The sequence below is a fragment of the Chrysochloris asiatica genome, unplaced genomic scaffold (genome assembly GCF_000296735.1).
Source record: "Chrysochloris asiatica unplaced genomic scaffold, ChrAsi1.0 scaffold00160, whole genome shotgun sequence".
NCBI lineage: Eukaryota > Metazoa > Chordata > Mammalia > Afrosoricida > Chrysochloridae > Chrysochloris > Chrysochloris asiatica.
Window position 1 is genome coordinate 7,693,843 of NW_006408678.1, and position 16,741 is coordinate 7,710,583.

General features: G+C 37.9%; 1 protein-coding gene across 1 annotated transcript in view; it reads left to right on the plus strand.

Annotated features, from left to right (window-relative positions):
- Positions 1-16,741, plus strand: part of UHRF1BP1L (UHRF1 binding protein 1-like) — a 114,868-nt gene that overhangs the window by 18,807 nt on the left and 79,320 nt on the right. The window contains exons 2-4 of the mRNA XM_006871116.1: positions 10,203-10,365; positions 12,391-12,429; positions 14,115-14,206. Coding sequence (XP_006871178.1) covers positions 10,203-10,365; positions 12,391-12,429; positions 14,115-14,206 — 294 coding nt within the window. The remainder of the gene's footprint in view (positions 1-10,202; positions 10,366-12,390; positions 12,430-14,114; positions 14,207-16,741) is intronic.

Consider the following 16,741-nt stretch of genomic DNA (forward strand, 5'->3'; position numbering starts at 1 on the left):
CTTCGTACATATTATCAGGAGGGACCAGTCGCTGGAGAAGGATATCATGTTTGGTAAGGTGGAGGGTCAGAGAAAAAGAGGAAGTTCCCCAACGAGATGGATTGTCCAAGTGGCAGCCTCGATGGACTCAAGCATGGCAACAGTAGTGAGGTTGGCCCAAGATCGGGCTGTGTTTCGTTCTGCTGTGCATAAGATTGCTATGAGTTGGTACCAACTCGATGGCACCTAACAACAACAACAGGAGCACACAATTTTGAGATGTTGTTGTTGTTGCTAAGTGCCATTGCGTGGATTCCAACTCATAGAGACCCTATATAGGGCTTCTAAGGAGTGTCTGGTGGGTTTGAACCACCAACCTGGCAGTCAGGAGTCCAGTCTGCATTCTGCAGTGCCACACCAGGACTCCAGGATCTTGAGACTAGCTAGTAATTTCAAATAATGCTCCATTTCAAGCATTTGCATTGGCCTCCGTAAGGGAGAATGGAATAATAATGATGGGGAAGAATCTGGATGTTACCTTTCAATTCTAAAATAATTGTGGATCTCTGTTTCTTTCTCCAAATTTGTTTTCTTTCCTGTTATTGTTAACTGTTGCAGAGTCATTTCTGACTCACAGCGACCCGTATAGGGTTTCTGAGGAGTGGCTGGTGAGTATGAATTGCTGACCTTGGAGTTCCAACCGACCGTGCCACACCAGGACTTTTTCTCAGTCATAGTCCTTAATTAATTTATTAGTTTTCACCCTAAGATAGTGTATTAGTTTCAGATGTTTGGGGAAGAGACTGGTTGAACAGTTCAGAATGCTGTGTCTACCTCTTGATCAATCAATTAACTGTAAACAAGGAGGTATGTCTTAAATGTCTTCCTTATCCCTGTGCTTATGGTTCCTCAGGGGTGCATCAGGGGTGAATCTCTGGTAGTTTGAGCAGCCTTTCCAAAAGGCATAGCTTATTAATAAAATAATGAAAATTGAATTATAATGTTGTAATAATTTATTTTTAAGACACATAAATGTTTTTATCTAAAGCAGTGATTCTTAGCCTTTTCTGTATACAAAAACACCTACTGAAAATCTTAATTTCCCATAATTCATAAAAAAAAATTTACTACGTTTTTTAAAGTAACAATAACAAAAGTACAGCTATTTGAAAAAAATATTTTCAAGTAGCTGAGGCCATTAAGTTTAGAAAGGTAGTAGTCGCTGATGTGACTTTCTCTCAGCTGTAATCGAAACCATAAACAATGTCAGGACAAGGTGAATAATTCAAGAAATGCATATTTACTGGTGATATTTTAAAAGAATATCTTGTGCTAGTTAAGTAGAAAAAGATAAATGTGGAGGAAAGTAGACTGTCAACTCAAGAAGAAAAAAAAAAGGTTTATAAGCTATGCTCTAAGATTGATTTTAGTCTAATATCCTATGATTCTATTCTCAAATGTTATTTTTAACCAAAACCAAACCCACTGCTGTTGAGTCTGTTCTGACTCATAGCAACCCTATATAATGTTTTCTAGACTGTAAATCTTTGTAGGAGCAGATAGCCACCTCTTTCTCTTGAGCAGCAGGTGGGTTTGAACTGCCAACCTTATGGTTAGCAGCCCAATGCTTAGCCTACCGTGTCACCAGTGCTCCTTTTATTCAATGTGTTGTTGTTAATTGCTGTTGAGTCAGTTCTGATCCACAGTGACCCAGTATAGGATTTTTGAGGAGTAGCTGATGAGCTTGAACCGCCAACCTTGCAGTTCAAACCCACTTTACAGACCAGCACATTAACCCACAGTGCCACAAATTTCTTGTTTCAGTTTGCGTTGACGTATAAAAGAATTATATGATCCTTGTTTTTATGAAGTAGCTACAGAATTAATCTAATGAAAATCTATATAAATATTTTTTGTAAAAGAAAATTTGTACATTTCTTTTTATGTATGTGTAATTAAGATTTTGGATAAAATGGAAGCCTTTTGTTTATACATGCCTGTTTTAAATATGCCTTTAAATTGTTACAAAATTAAAATATGATAGCCAATAAGATGTGCATATTCATATTGACATTTATCCATTGATACTGCTAATTTATAAATAAATGACACTTGACATAATAAACCACTTTGCATGCTGTAATGGTGACATATTAATGAAACGTTAATCTGTTCTAGGAGTTCTGGTGTTGCACTGTAGGATAAGCACTGGACTGTGAACTGAAGGTTAATGTGCTACATTGCAGCGTTGGTTTGAACTGCAAAGTTGGTGGTTCAGGTTCACCAGTCACTCCTCAGAAACCCTGTAAAAGGTCACTATGATTCAAAACTGACTCTAGGGCACTGAAAAACAACAACACTAAATACAAGGTTGGCTGTTTAAACCCACCAGCGAGTCCTTGGAAATCCTAAACAGGGTTGCTATGACTTGGAACCAACTCCATGGCCCTTGACAACAACAGGAGTCCTGGTAGCACGGTGGTTAAAGCACTCAACTGCTAACCAAAAGGTTGGCAGTTTGAACCCACTAGACGTTCCTCAGAAGAATGGTATGGCAGTTAGTTTCCGTACAGATTTACAGCCTTGGAAACCCTGTGGGGTAGTCCTCCTCTGTCCTACAGCCGCGTTATGAGTCGGGATCAACTTGACAGCAGTGTAGGAGTGGGAAGTTTATGTTCTAAATTTAAAAAATAAAATTAGAGTTTTTGCCATTTTCATTATCATGTGGAGTGGCTTTGACATATTCAGGTCAATTAGTTTTCTATTCATCCTTGGTATGAGTCTCTGTTATACCTGCTTTGATTTTTTCTGTAGATTTTTGCGTGCTTCCATTCTCTTTTTCCATCATCTGTTCTTCCCAGTAAGGAGCTTTGGTAGCGTAGTGGTTACGAATTGGACTGCTAACCTCACAGTCAGCAGTTCGAAACTACCAGCTGTTCCGCGGGAGAAAGATGAGGCTTTCTGCTCCCATAAAGATTTACAGCCTCATAAACCCTGTACAGGGTCGCTATGAGCAGAACCGACTCCACGGAACACAACAACAAGAACAACACATTCTTCCCAGTGAAGGAGAATTACTCAAAAAGTTTAACTGACTCATTGAAGTAGATGTCTAACATTAAAAAAAAAAAAATCATCTTTAAAACATATATGCCTTTTTAGAGCTTTAAAGAATTCGTTAACGCTGAAATGGTTTCTTTGGTGTGAGGGAGGTCTGTTGCTGTGGATGTGAGTAATCAATATGTCTTCAGCTTTCTATTTAAATGACTTTAATAGATGAGCAATATTAATCTAAGATGCTTTTAAGGATAGCTTGTAGTTAGGCTGTTTTAAAATCCTATATGGATTAAGAATGGGACTACTGGTGTGGTGCTATAGGAAAAGCACTTGACTGCTAACTACAAGATCAGCAGTTCAAACCAACCAGCTGCTCCTTGGAAACCCTGTTCAGACTCACATGAGTCATAACCAACTCAACGTCATTTAACAACAACAGAAACATGGATAAGCATGATCTTTTAATGTTTCTATTAGTGCGATTAATAGATTCATTCATAATTCTAAATAAAAAGTGGAGAGTAGAAAGAAAAATTATAATACCTATTTTGTAGCCCATCCTTTACATCTTAGGAGTCTAGTGTGGTACTGTAGGACAGTCACTTGACCACATGGTTGGTTTGAGTTGGAAGGTCAGTGGTTCAAACTCACCAGCTGTTCCTTGGAAGCCTATGGCACTTAACAAAACAACAAACTTTTCATATTATATTACCTATTTTTAATCCTCATTAGTTTTTTAAAGTTGGCACCAGTTCCCCCATTTTATAGAAAAGTAAATTGAGGATCCGAGAGCTAGCACACATGATGATGAATGACTAACAACAATTCCAGTGTATTAGGGTCTGACTTTAAGACCCAGGTTCTTGGCAGATGTTGTCCTTTTGCTGTTAAGTGCCAATGAGTCAGTTCTGATTCATAGTAACCCTGTAGAGGGTTTTCCAGGAGCACCTGGTGAGTTTGAACTAACAACCTTGTGGTTAGCAGTCTAGTGCTTATCTTATAGTGCCATACCAAGACTCAACTGTCCTTTTGTTTTTGCTAAGTGCCGTCAAGTCAGTTCAACCCTGTATTGGATTTCCGAGGAGTGGCTGGTGAGTTTGAATCACAAACCTCGTGGTTCAAACTGACCCTGTGGTCAAGTGCTTATCCTTCAGCGCCACACCAGGATTTGTTAAATGCCCTTGAGTTAGTTCCGACTCATAACAACCCTCTATAGGGTTTCCAAGGAGCCGGTGGTGGGTTTGAACTGCTGACCTTGTGGTTTACAGTCCAGTGCTGATCCTACAGCATCACACCAGGACTTAGTATGAGCTAAATTAGAAATTGAATTTTGTTATGAATGACATATATTTTAATTATTTTGCAGTGGGGGGTGGTGGACTTTCACATTTACTCTTATCTGGCCAGCCCTTTAGGTTTCTGTTGGATTTTATCTTTTTTAAAATGATATATACCTTTGTTGTTATTGTTAGTGCAGTCGAAGTGGTTACAGTTCATAGCAACTTTATACAGGGTTTCCAGGGAGTGGCTGAACTACTGACCTTGTAGTTAGCTGTCTAGTACTTTTCCTGCACCGCCACATCAGGACTCCATATGTGCCTTATGTCACTTAAACATACATAAATGTATAAAAACAAATAAGTAAGTGGGAAATCCCACCACCATAGATAGTCTTGATGAGATTTTATTGTTCAATTTTTGTATAATTGAAATCTCATATAAGGGTTTCTTTGTTTGATTAGTAGTAGCATATTAACTGAAAACAACACAGGCATGGATGTTCAATGTTCTGCTTGCCATTGTATGTGTCTGGGAAATCAGTCCTTCATAGATACTTATAGACTGCTGCCTTCTGCCTCTAATATTCTGTCTTGAAGTAGCAAGTTATTTTTAGTTTACCTGTGATTCTGAATGATAGAGTATCCAAACATGATTTCTGGCAAATATACTACAATGTAGCATCATTGGTGCTATGTGGTTGTTGTTGTTATGTGCTGTGGAGTCAGCTCTGACTCAGCAACCTTGTACAGGGTTTCCAAGGCTATAGATCTTTACAGGAGCAGAAAGCCTCATCTTTCTCCTGTGGAACAGCTGGTAGTTTCGAACTGCTGACCCTGAGGTTAGCAGCCCAATTCGTAATGTTGTTAGGTACCATCAAGTTGGTTCTGACTCATAGCAACCATATATAGGGTTTCCAAGGAGCAGCTGGTCAGCTTGAACAGCTTACCTTGCAATTCAAACCTACTTTGTAGTCTAGCGTATTAACCCACAACACCACATTATGTTAAATATGAACTTTGTATTTCTCAGCTGATACTCTTTGAGAAGATACAAATCTAGATACAATCGGATACAAGAAATTCTGGTTTGAAGCCATTGTGGAGAAGCATGCATTGATATTCTTGTTGATGTGTTGATTCTGACTTAAGATAACCCCATTTTTGCAGAATACAGTGACTCCATCAGGTTTTCAAGGCTGCAGCCTTTTGGAAGCAGATCACCAGACTTGTTTCCTGAGGCGCCTCTGGCAGGGTTTGAACTGCTAACACTTACTTACCTGTTAGCATCACCCAGACTGACTCAGTACACACAGCTGCTGTAATTTTAAATTTGGAGTCCCTGGCTGGTACTAAAAGTTAACATGCTGTTAAATAAAAAGTTAGAGGTTTGCGTCCACCCAGAGATACTTCAGAACAAAAGGCCTCATGATTGATTTTCGCCCAGAATTAGCCTTTGAAACCCCTATGGAGCACAGTTCTGTGCTGACACACATTGGAATTTACTTCATGTAGCCTGATCTTGACATGTTTTCATTAGTCCCGTGGAGTAGTTGATTCCAAACATGTTCAGTTTTTAGCACTCTTCCACACACGGAGATACCAGTAGTTGCACTTTAGATGGCCACTCATGAGCTTTCAAGATCCAAAGTATGATGTGGAACATTGTCTTTGTGGACTATGTTATGTCGATTGACCATGGTGTTCCCTGAGACTATGAGCTGAACCCCCAGGCCCAGAAACTCATTGCCTTGATGGTCTCTAAGACGTTTTCATCATTTAGCCTCCTATATGCTTCACACACACAAGTACTGGTATTGTGCTGTAGGATAAGCTCTGGACAGACCACAAGGTTGGTTTGAACCGCTAGGTCGGCGGTTCAGACTCACCAGCCACTCCTTAGAAATCCTATACAGGGTCACTATGAGTCTAAACCAACTTAATAGCACTTAACAACAACAATGCTCCACCACATTCGTAAGTGTCAGCTTCACCAATGGTGTGTTGATTTTACGATACTTTTCAAAGAACCAGTTTCTAGTATTATTGATTCTTTCCTTTCTTTGTTTTTGGATTCATTTATGTTTGCACTGATCTTTATTATTTCTTTTCTTCTGGCACCATGGGGTGCTTTTGTTGCCCTTTTGTTTGTTGGAGTTCTCGAATTAAGGTATTGATTTTTGCCCTTCTTTTCCTGGTGTATACATTTATTGCTACAAATTGATCTTTGAACACTGTTTTTGCTGTGCTTTCATTCTTACTTGATTCTAAGGATTTTAAATTTTTATTTATTACCCAGTAGTTTTTAAAACAAGGCATTATTCAGTGTTCATATGTTTGATTCCCCACCTGCCTTGTGCTTCTGTTGTTGATTTCTACTTTTATAGTGTTGTGAGCAAAGAAGATGCTTTGTATTATTTTTATGTGTTTCAATTTGTTGAGGCTTGCTTTGTGGCCTCAAATTTGGTCTATTCTGAAGAATGATCCATGTGCATTGGTGAAAAATGTGTATTGCGTTCTATATACAAAGGGACTTCAAAAAAAATAGAATGAGAAGATACTGGAAGTTTTCCACGAGTTCTCTGAAGTCTCCTCATATGTCTGCTGTGGCGTTGTAGGATAAGCACTGGTCTGCTAACAGCAGGGTCGGCAGTTCAAATCCACCACTCTCCTTGAAAACCCTATACAGCATTGCTATGAATCAGAACCAACTCAACAGTACTTAACAACAACAATAATATGTGTCTGTGAGGTTAAGTTGGAGTCCTGGTGTGGCACTGTGGGTTAATGCACCAGACTGCAAAGCAGTTTGAACTGCAAAGTCGGCAGTTCAAGCTCACCAGCTGCTCCTCGGAAACCCTATACAGGGTCACTATGGGTCAAAACCGTCTCAGTGGCACTTAACACCAACACATGAGGTTAAGTTGGTTGGTTGATTGTTATGTTTAGGTCTTCATATTTTTGTAGAGTTTCTTTTCAGTTCTTTCATTTATCCAAAGTGGTATGTTAAAGTCTGTTTTTCTGTTCAGTACTGTTAGAATTTATTCTGTGTATTTTGAGGCTGTGTCATTGGGTACATAAATATTTATTAAGGTTATGTTCTCTTGATGAATTGACCTAATCATTGCATAGTTTCCTTCCTTATCTTTTCTGGTGGATTTTGTCTTAAAGTCTGTTTTATCAGAGATTAATATTGCCACTCCTGTACCTTTGGTTACTGTTATATTTTTTCCATCCTTTGAATTTTAGCTTGTTTATATGTGTCTGTGTTGTGTTTTTCATAGACAACATGTTGATAGGTCATGTTATTTAATTCATTCTGATAACATTCTGTCGTTTGACCAATACATTTAATCTATTTATTTGCGTCCAGTGTGAATATTGATAGGAATGAATTAAGTGCTTCCCTGTTGTGATGCTTTGTGTGTGTGGTGTTGACAGTTTCTTTGTTGCATGTATTTTTTTGTACCGGGTTCTTATATATGATTTTTCTTTTTGCTTCCTTAATTGTTATTGATTCAGTATTTACTGAGTCTCTATGGGTTCTTTCCACTTATTTTTTAAATTTTTGGTGAATAGGCTTTTAAATTTTCTTTGGAATTTTACCTTTATTGTCCTCATTTAAAAATAGACTGTTGACTTCCTCTCCATATGAGAGTTCTTTGACTACACCATTTATCCCCTCTTTTTGTTTTGTAGTTATTTTCAGATTGTGTCTCTAGTACCTTTTTTCAGTCTGCAGCTTTGCTGTATTTTTGAGAATTTTAACATTGATTGGTATCTGGGTGATGCTGTTATCTTAATTTCAGGTTGTTCTCTCATGTTTAGGATGTTCCCTTTAGGAATCCTTTAGTATTTCTTTTTTAAAAATTATATCTTGCTTCATTAACAATTTTTTGTTTAAGTTCCACGGAGTTGGTTTCAACTCATAAAAACCCTGTATATGGTTTCTGAGGAGCAGCTGGTGGATTTGAACCATCAACCTTGTGAATCTGAGTTTATTCTGCAGCACTACATCAGGATTCCCATTAACATTTTAGAGGTTAGGATTTGCAAGACATGGGATAACTGCTCTGGCAGCTTTGGGCTGCTAACCTCAAGATTAGCAGTTCTTCGAAACTACCAGCCATTCAGTGGAAGAAAGACAAGATTTTCTGCTCCCGTACAGATTTATAGCCTTGGAAACCCTTTGCAAGGTTGCTATGAGTTGGAACCGAGTCCAAGACACATCACCATCACCACCAGGATAATTGCATCAGATCACAAAATGGGGAATAATTATGTAATACTGAGAATCCTGGCCTAGCCAAGTTTATCCCTTTTCTTTATCTAACTTTTTCTAGTCATTTGGGTGAAAGTTTACAAATCAAATTGGTTTTCCATTCAACAATTTATACAAATTTTGATTCATGACATTGATTACAATCCCTACATTCAAACAGTGCTCTGCCCCAGCTTCCTCCCTGTTTACCTTTTCCATTCATTCTTCTCTCCTATCCCTTTTTCTGAACTTTTTCCCTGAGCAAATGCTAAATGCTGCCTTTGATTTCCTGTGGTTGATTGTTCTAAGGAGTGTGTTACCTCCTTGGTATTATCATTCACCTTATAGGTTTGCCTATCATTTGACTGAAAGGCAAACCATAGGGGTGAGTTCAGTTTGTCAGTCTTTGTCAAACCAGCAAGTTGGATCTTTTTTGCTGATTTTGCGGTTTGTTCTAAATTCTTCTTCCACTCTATCCCCAAGACCTTCTATTGTGCTCCTTTTCAGAGCTGTAAGCTGTGGTAGCCAGGTGCCATCTTGTTCTGGCCCCAGAGTCTTGGAGGGGTAGGAGTCACAGTGACCATTAGCCCTTTGGACTGATTGGTCTTCATTTTCCATTCTTTGCTCTGGACAGGGAGAGACAAACAGCTGCCCCTTCGTTGGCCGCTTGCTAGCTTTAAGATTCCAGTTACTATTTATACCAAAGTAGAATCTAGAACTTTGTCTTTGCTGGTCTTGATGTCCCCCTCAGCCCTTTAACATTTCTTGTAATATTGTTCTTTTTCACATAAGTCTTTACAAATCCCCTTAATTTCTGTTCATTAGGAAATCTCCTTTAATAGTGCTATTTTACTTGAGAATTATTTTCCGGGAAATAATTACTGGTAGTAATTTATCCTCTCAGGTTTTATATATGCCATCCCAGGGTCTTCTTGCCAATAAGAGTGGTTCTCCCTCCTTGCTCTGTGGTCGTTAGGACCCTGGAGTTCTCACCTGCCTTCCTGTGCTTTTCTCACCTTACTATTGCACTCCAGATTCGTCTGCACTGTGTCTCTGTCTTGTTGGGAATTCTGTGAATCCTCACCCTTGCTTGTTCTGTCTCAGAGTGATCACATTGTGCCTAGGTGGCTAGCAGGGTACCTTTCTTTCATATCTCTCATCATTTGCTCTTTCTGTTCAGTTTCTTCTTCCAGTTGGTTCTCAGGGTTCTGGGATTATGACCTAATCTGTTCCTTGGGTCTTTGGTGTAGAGTATGGGTGGGAGAGAATCTGAATCCTTTAATGAAATCATATTTCTGTTTCCTTTGTGATTTTTGGTACTTTTGTTAAGCAGCTTATGTTCCGTTATCTTAACTCCTTTGCCAAAACCTAAAACCAAATCCAATGCTATTAAGTTGGTTCGATTGTATATGGGAATATGATTTTAAAATATGTGCCAAAAAAGTTGCAGAGAACTTTGAGATAAAAGCGAAAGTAATAACAAGTCATCGAAAAATATGGATTAAATAGAACCTAATACTAGCTTGAAATAGTTTGGCTGCTGTTACATTTTTAATGCTCTGTATTGCAAGGGTTTTGGGGTACAATAGCTGACATTAAAACCAGTGCCATTATGTATTCTCTTTCAGATTTACCAAAAATTTATCTCCTGACAAGATAAATCTGAGCACCTTAAAAGGAGAGGGTGAACTGAAAAATTTGGAGTTGGATGAAGAAGTGCTTCAGAATATGCTGGATTTGCCTACATGGTTGGCTATCAACAAAGTTTTTTGTAACAAAGCATCTATTAGGGTGAGACTTTGATATCTGTGGAAGGCCTTTTCTGTTTTCATTTCATATGTACTTTTCAAAATAAATGTTTTAATTTAGATGACATTATAAAAAAGCAGTTTTAGTAATGTAATTTGGAGAAAATGCCTTTGTGTAAGTGATTGCATGAATGTGTGACTGAGAGCTTAATTGCTAAGTCATATTTGTTCATCTAAAATTTCATTAAAAATTTTAATAGTTTTAATTAATTACTCTTTAACTTAATAATATACCCTTGATCAACGTGGCATATTTTCAAAGATAGTGTTTCTCATCAGACTTATTTTCAAATGAGACTGTTTAAATTTTGTCATGAATAAGCACTTGATTTCACATTAATCTGTAAGAATTGACAGATTATTTCTAAATCTACACATTATATTTATATTTGAAACTTTACCCTTCTTTTGTTTCTTCCTTATTTTGAAGATTTTTTTTTAAAGTTATCTGTTTTTCATTTACTTTTGTTTCATTTGAGGATTACCAGTCATTTCTACTCAGCTGTTTGGTTATTTTTTCGTTTCATGTGGTCTCTCAAAGCCTTATTTAGGAATCTCGTTAGATTCAGACAAAGGGAAGTTTTTTTGTATTCTGCTTAATGCTTACTCATTATTATTCTTAATTTTTATAGCATATTCTTATTTTGTCCGTAATAATATATTTTGATTTGTATGACTCCTTTTCCTAATGAACCGGGTTTAGTCGGAGAGTGTGGTCATTGGTAGTACTGTGTGCTCATTTGTTTCATAACATTAAAATGTGGGCGCCAAAGAATGGAATATGGGAAGATTCCTAGATACCTTTGATTACAAACTAAGTACAATTGCTTTAATTCTTGCTCTGCTCTCCATAAACCCAAATATTTGCAAAGATGTGACATTTTTAGTGCAGTGTGTGTTTGAAGGTGTAACATATTTGATATTGCCTGTTTTTTATATTCATGACCTCACTCCTGTATTTGTCTTTAATCTCTACAAAATGATTGATCAGTATTCTAGGATTAAACAAGTGGTTAAATCAACAGAGCACTCACTGTGCATTTCTGGGAAGCCTTAGTTTAAATTGTGAATCTCGAATGATTTTTTAAAGAGTAGGGACAATGATATTTAAAGGAATTTGTAGTTCTTATTTGAAAAGGTGACTAAGAAAATACAGCTAGTAGTATTTTCCTATAGGACAGGTATATCTGATTTCAAAAGTATGAATGAATTGCTCAGTTTATTACTTTGAAATTTAAGTAAAGCAGTCACCTGATATAATTTGGTATGTTGGGCTGCTAACTGCAGGGTCAGCAGTTCAAACTCACCAGTCACGTTGCAGAAAAAAGATGACACCATCTGTTCCTGTAAAGATGTGTAGTTTTGGAAACGCTGTGTAATGGTTCTACTCTGTCCTATAGGGTCACTCTGAGTTGGCATAGACTGGACAGCAGAGTTTCTTGGTTTGTCACTATTTATATACTGGCAAGAGCCCTGGGGGTGCAAGCTGTACGCACTTGTGCTGGACTGCAAGGTTGCTTTGAACTACAAGGTTGGCAGCTCAAGCTAACCATTCGCTCCTCAGAAATGCTATGTAGAGTTGCTATGAGTCGGTACTGACTCAACGGCACTTAACAACAACAGGAAGAAAAATCCTGATTATCGGCTGTCTTAAAGATTGCAGCCTAAAAAACAAAAACAAAAAAACACCATATAGGGTATTTCTAGGTCATGCAAGTGGTTAAGCACTGGATTACTACCCCAAAAGTTGGTGTGAACCCACCTGCTTATCCCTTGGAAGATAGACCACATGATTTGCTTCTGAAAGATGACAGCCTTGAAATGACCTAGAACAGGTCTCTTCTGCATGTATGGGGTTGCCATGAGATGGAATCAACTAAATGACAGCTTATAACATCTTCACTGTGTAGAGGGCATATGTGGTGATCACGGTTTTATGTTGATTTGTTTTTCTCTCTTTCTTTCTTTTTTGTAATGATTCATTTTAAAACAATTTTCCCCCCTCCAGATCCCATGGACAAAACTAAAAACACATCCCATCTGTCTGGTAAGTTTTGAAATTTCTCAAGAAGTAAACATTTATATATAGATACTATCTAACCTATTCTCTTGACTTTTCCACTGAATAGTTTTCACAAATTTTGATGGGACTTAGATTTCTTAGTTGTTGCATGGGAAGTTTAATTTTAAAATGGAAGTCTTTGAAGTTTTTCAGGGTTAGAAAAGTATGTTGTAAGTTGGTATATTAAATTGCATCATTTAACTCTTTACCATAAGAGTCTTTCATTTAATAACATTTGATCGAGACTTATTTGCTTTACTAATTAAGTAAAATAAATTATATGTTCTTTAATATACTCTGCTTTTAAGAAAGTTGAAGGAAATGATTTGTTCATTTATTTATTCCACAAACATTTATTGTGGAATAAATGAACAAATAATTTTCTTCAAACTTTGTGCCCTGAGGGAATTGATATTTTAATATTTTACCTAGGGAGATTGATAATAAGTCAACAAATAAAAGAGTTCCAAATAATAGTAAATCAGGAATGAAGAATGATGGTGTAATCTTAATTAATATTAGCTACCTAGTGCTATCTTAAACAAATAACCACAATTGTGTGGTTTTTAAGAACAAAAATGTATTTCCTCATAGTTTTGGTGCTGAAAGTCCAAATCAGGGTCTGAACCATATTGATCTTGTCCTTGTCAGTAGCCTCAGGTGTTTCTCAGCTCATTGCTCACCTGCATAAAGCACCATCCTATATGTGTGTATGGTATCTTTGTGTCTCATTTATTGTATTTAGAACTCAGAAGTGATTAGGTTTAGAACTTACTCTGCTCGAATATAAGGAGCTCTGGTAGCATAGTGGATTATGAGCTGAGCTGCTAACTGAAAGGTCGGTCAGCACTTCGAATCTTTCAGTTGCTCCATGGGAGAAAGAGGAGGCTTTCTGCTCCCATAAAGATTTACAGTCTTGGAAACCCTGAACAGGGTCTCTGTGAGTCGGAACTGATTCGGTGTCACACAACCACCACCACCACCTACTTGAGTATGATTTTATTCACATAACAAAACCCTACTTCCAAAGGATTACTTCTGCAGGCCTAGGGATTAGGATCCCATGTATTTTGGACATAGTTCAATCCATAACAGCTATTCAGGATTTAGGTCTTCCTTCAAAAAACAACAACAAAAATGTATCCTTAAAATAAAGGCTTTTTAGATTATGTGAATATTTATTTTGTCATATTTCTTGCTTATTTCACGTTTTTTATACCAGTTTCTCATCTCAGAACTTAGATTGAGATAAGTTTTTTAGGGATAAGCTTTTTAGGGAACATTCAGTCTTATCTATTAGTATATAATCTTTTTTTATCAGTTAATAGTAAAATAAGTTATGTAATTAAAGATTACACTTACCTAAAATCTTATGATTACCAAGCATAATGTGGCTACTTCTTACAGTCTTTGGTTTTTTGCCTGTTACATACTCCTGTGTTATATGAAGTTTTTCCACTAGATAAGTGCCTTGAGAAAGAACAAAGCACTTTATTTTCTTTTTTGGCATTTGTCTTTGAGACCTTTAGAGAAGCACTTAAGATGACTCCATCCTCATACTGTCTTTTGCTTCTAGAGAAATGAAACAAAATAGTCTGAAATAATATTTTCATAATATACATAAGTAAGATACCTAATGAATTATTTACATTTTTATGTATTTTTATCAGTCCCTGGATAAAGTAATAATGGAAATGAGTACATGTGAGGAGCCACGAGCCCCTAATGGCCCATCCCCGATTGCAACTGCTTCAGGACAAAGGTAAACTGTCTCCATTAATCCAGAGAGACCATGAGTATTCTTTTTCATCATCAGCTCTGATAGCTGCAGTAATAGAACATAAAGGAAAGAAAATCCCCTAGTCTTAAAGGTGCTTTCTTTTTTGTCACTTCTCTCATCAAACAGTTTAGAAATTTAAAATTTTGCATAACAAAACACAAGTGTATTTCTCACATACAGTTAGTCTTTAGCTAAGAGTCCAGGTTCAGGGATTAAAGGTCTCTCCTGGCCTCTACCACCTTCAACGTGGATCCTCCAAGGCAGCCCGTGGTTTGATCCCAGCTAGCAAATGGGAAAAGAGAGGGAACAGATGAACGGAAGTTTTTATGGCTCAGATCCAGAAATGGGCACATCAGTCCATCACACCTAACTGCAAGAAAGGCTAAGAAACATGATGTCATTCCAACCTCCAATGTCTCTCTTCTCTCATCTTCCTCTACAGTGTATCCAGTTTTGTAAACCCCTTTTGTTTTGTCTGGCCTATGAAGCCCCTTCATATCTCTGACTCTTACAACTATCTTCTCTAATTGCCCTCTCCAACAAAATAGTGTGTCACAGTCTGCTTCCTATTTCCTAGATAAACTGTACCTTTTCTGTCTCTATGTTATGGCCAACAAACTTACCGTAAAGGGCCAGATATCAAATCTTTTAGGCTATGCACATCACTGAGTCTCTGTGACAATAACTCATCTCTGTTCTTGAAGTGTAAAACAAAATAGATAGTATATAGACAAATGGAAATACTATCTTTCAGTAAGACTTTATGAAAACAGGTAGTGAGTGGATTTGGTCCATGGGCTATATAGTTAACATCTGTTCCATTTGGAGGAAAAACAAAAATTGTGAAAATGTATATAGTAAAACATGCACATGTTTAACAGTTTTCACATGTGCCATTCATTGACACTGGCCACATAGTTGACATGTGTTGTCATTCTCACTATCTGTCCCTGTTGGTTCACCAACGTTAACTAATACTCTGCCCTTAAAGATCTCATCTGTGCTTTAGAGCTACTGCTGTCATTTCCCTCTCATACAGGTCATTCGTCATCACGTATAATGCTCAAGACAGACATTCTTTGTTGAGCTGAATTATTGTTTAGAGATGGCTTCATGAGATAATTTGGGTTCAAGGTTTGAAAGTTGTTTCCAGGCAATTAATTTCGATCTCAAACATTTTGCAATTTTAGTTGTATAAGTTGCAAAAACTGCAGGTTTAATTTCTGGCTTCTCTTATTCACCTTACTTTCTTTGCATGTAAATAGTATCGATTAACCAAAGGCAGTGCAGCAGTCAAAAATGGAAGCAGAAGAGCTTGTTGTTGTTGTTGAGTGCTGTTGAGTTAGTTCCGATTCATAGCAACCGTTCTATAGGGTTTCCAAGGAGCATCTGGTAGGTTGAACTGCCGACCTTGCAGTTCAAACTAACCTTTTGGTCTAGTGCTTATCCTACAGCACCACAACAGAACTCTAAGATTTTTTTAAATCTACCCTAAGATTTAGGAGCTCTGGTAGCCCATTGGTTACGAGTTTTGCTGCTAACCTCAACGTCAGCAGGTTGAAACTACCAGCCATTCCTAGGGAGAAAGATGAGGCTTTCTGCTCCCGAAAAGATTTACAGACTTGGAAGCCCTGTACAGGGTCTCTACGAGCCAGAACCAACTCCACAGCACATCACCACCACCACAACTACCTTAAAATTAGATTACAACTTGATAGCACTTCAGACCAACAAGGAGATTAGATTAAGGAACCCTGGTAGCATAGTGTGTTGCATGTGGGACTGTTAGCAGTCCAAACCTACCAACAGCTCTGTAGGAGAAAGATGAGGCTTTCTGCTCCCATATAGATTTAGAGCTTCAGCAACCCTATAGAAGGTCACTATGAGTCAGAACTTACTTGATGGCTCACAGCAGCAGTAACAAGATTGGATTGGTGGTGGTGAAGTACCTGGGAGTCAGTTTTGACTCATAGCAATCTTGTATAGGATTTCCAAGGCTGTAAATTTTTATGGGAGCATAAAACCTAATCTCTGCCTCTCATGGAGTGTCTGGTAGATTTGAACTGCTGACCTTGGAGTTAGCAGCCCAACTCTTAAACCACTATGCTAGCAGAGCACCTAAATTCAGATTGTTGTTAGGTGCCATTAAGTCGGTACTGACCCATAGCAACCTTATGCACAACAGAACGAAACACTGCATGGACCTGGGCCAACCTCACTATTGTTACCATGCTTGAGTCCATCGATGCAACCACCTGGCCAGTCCATCTCATTGAGGGTCTTCCTCTTTTACTCTGACCCTCCACCTTACCAAACATGATATCTTCTGTCCAGCGACTGGTCCCTCCTGACAATACATCCAAAGTATGAGAGACGAAGTTTGGCCATCTTGGCCTCTAAGGGGCACTCTGGTTGTGCTTCCTCCAAAACGATCTATTGGTTCTTTTGGCAGCCCATGGCACTTTCAGTATTCTCCTCCAACACCATAACTCAAAGGCATCAATTCTTCTACGGTCT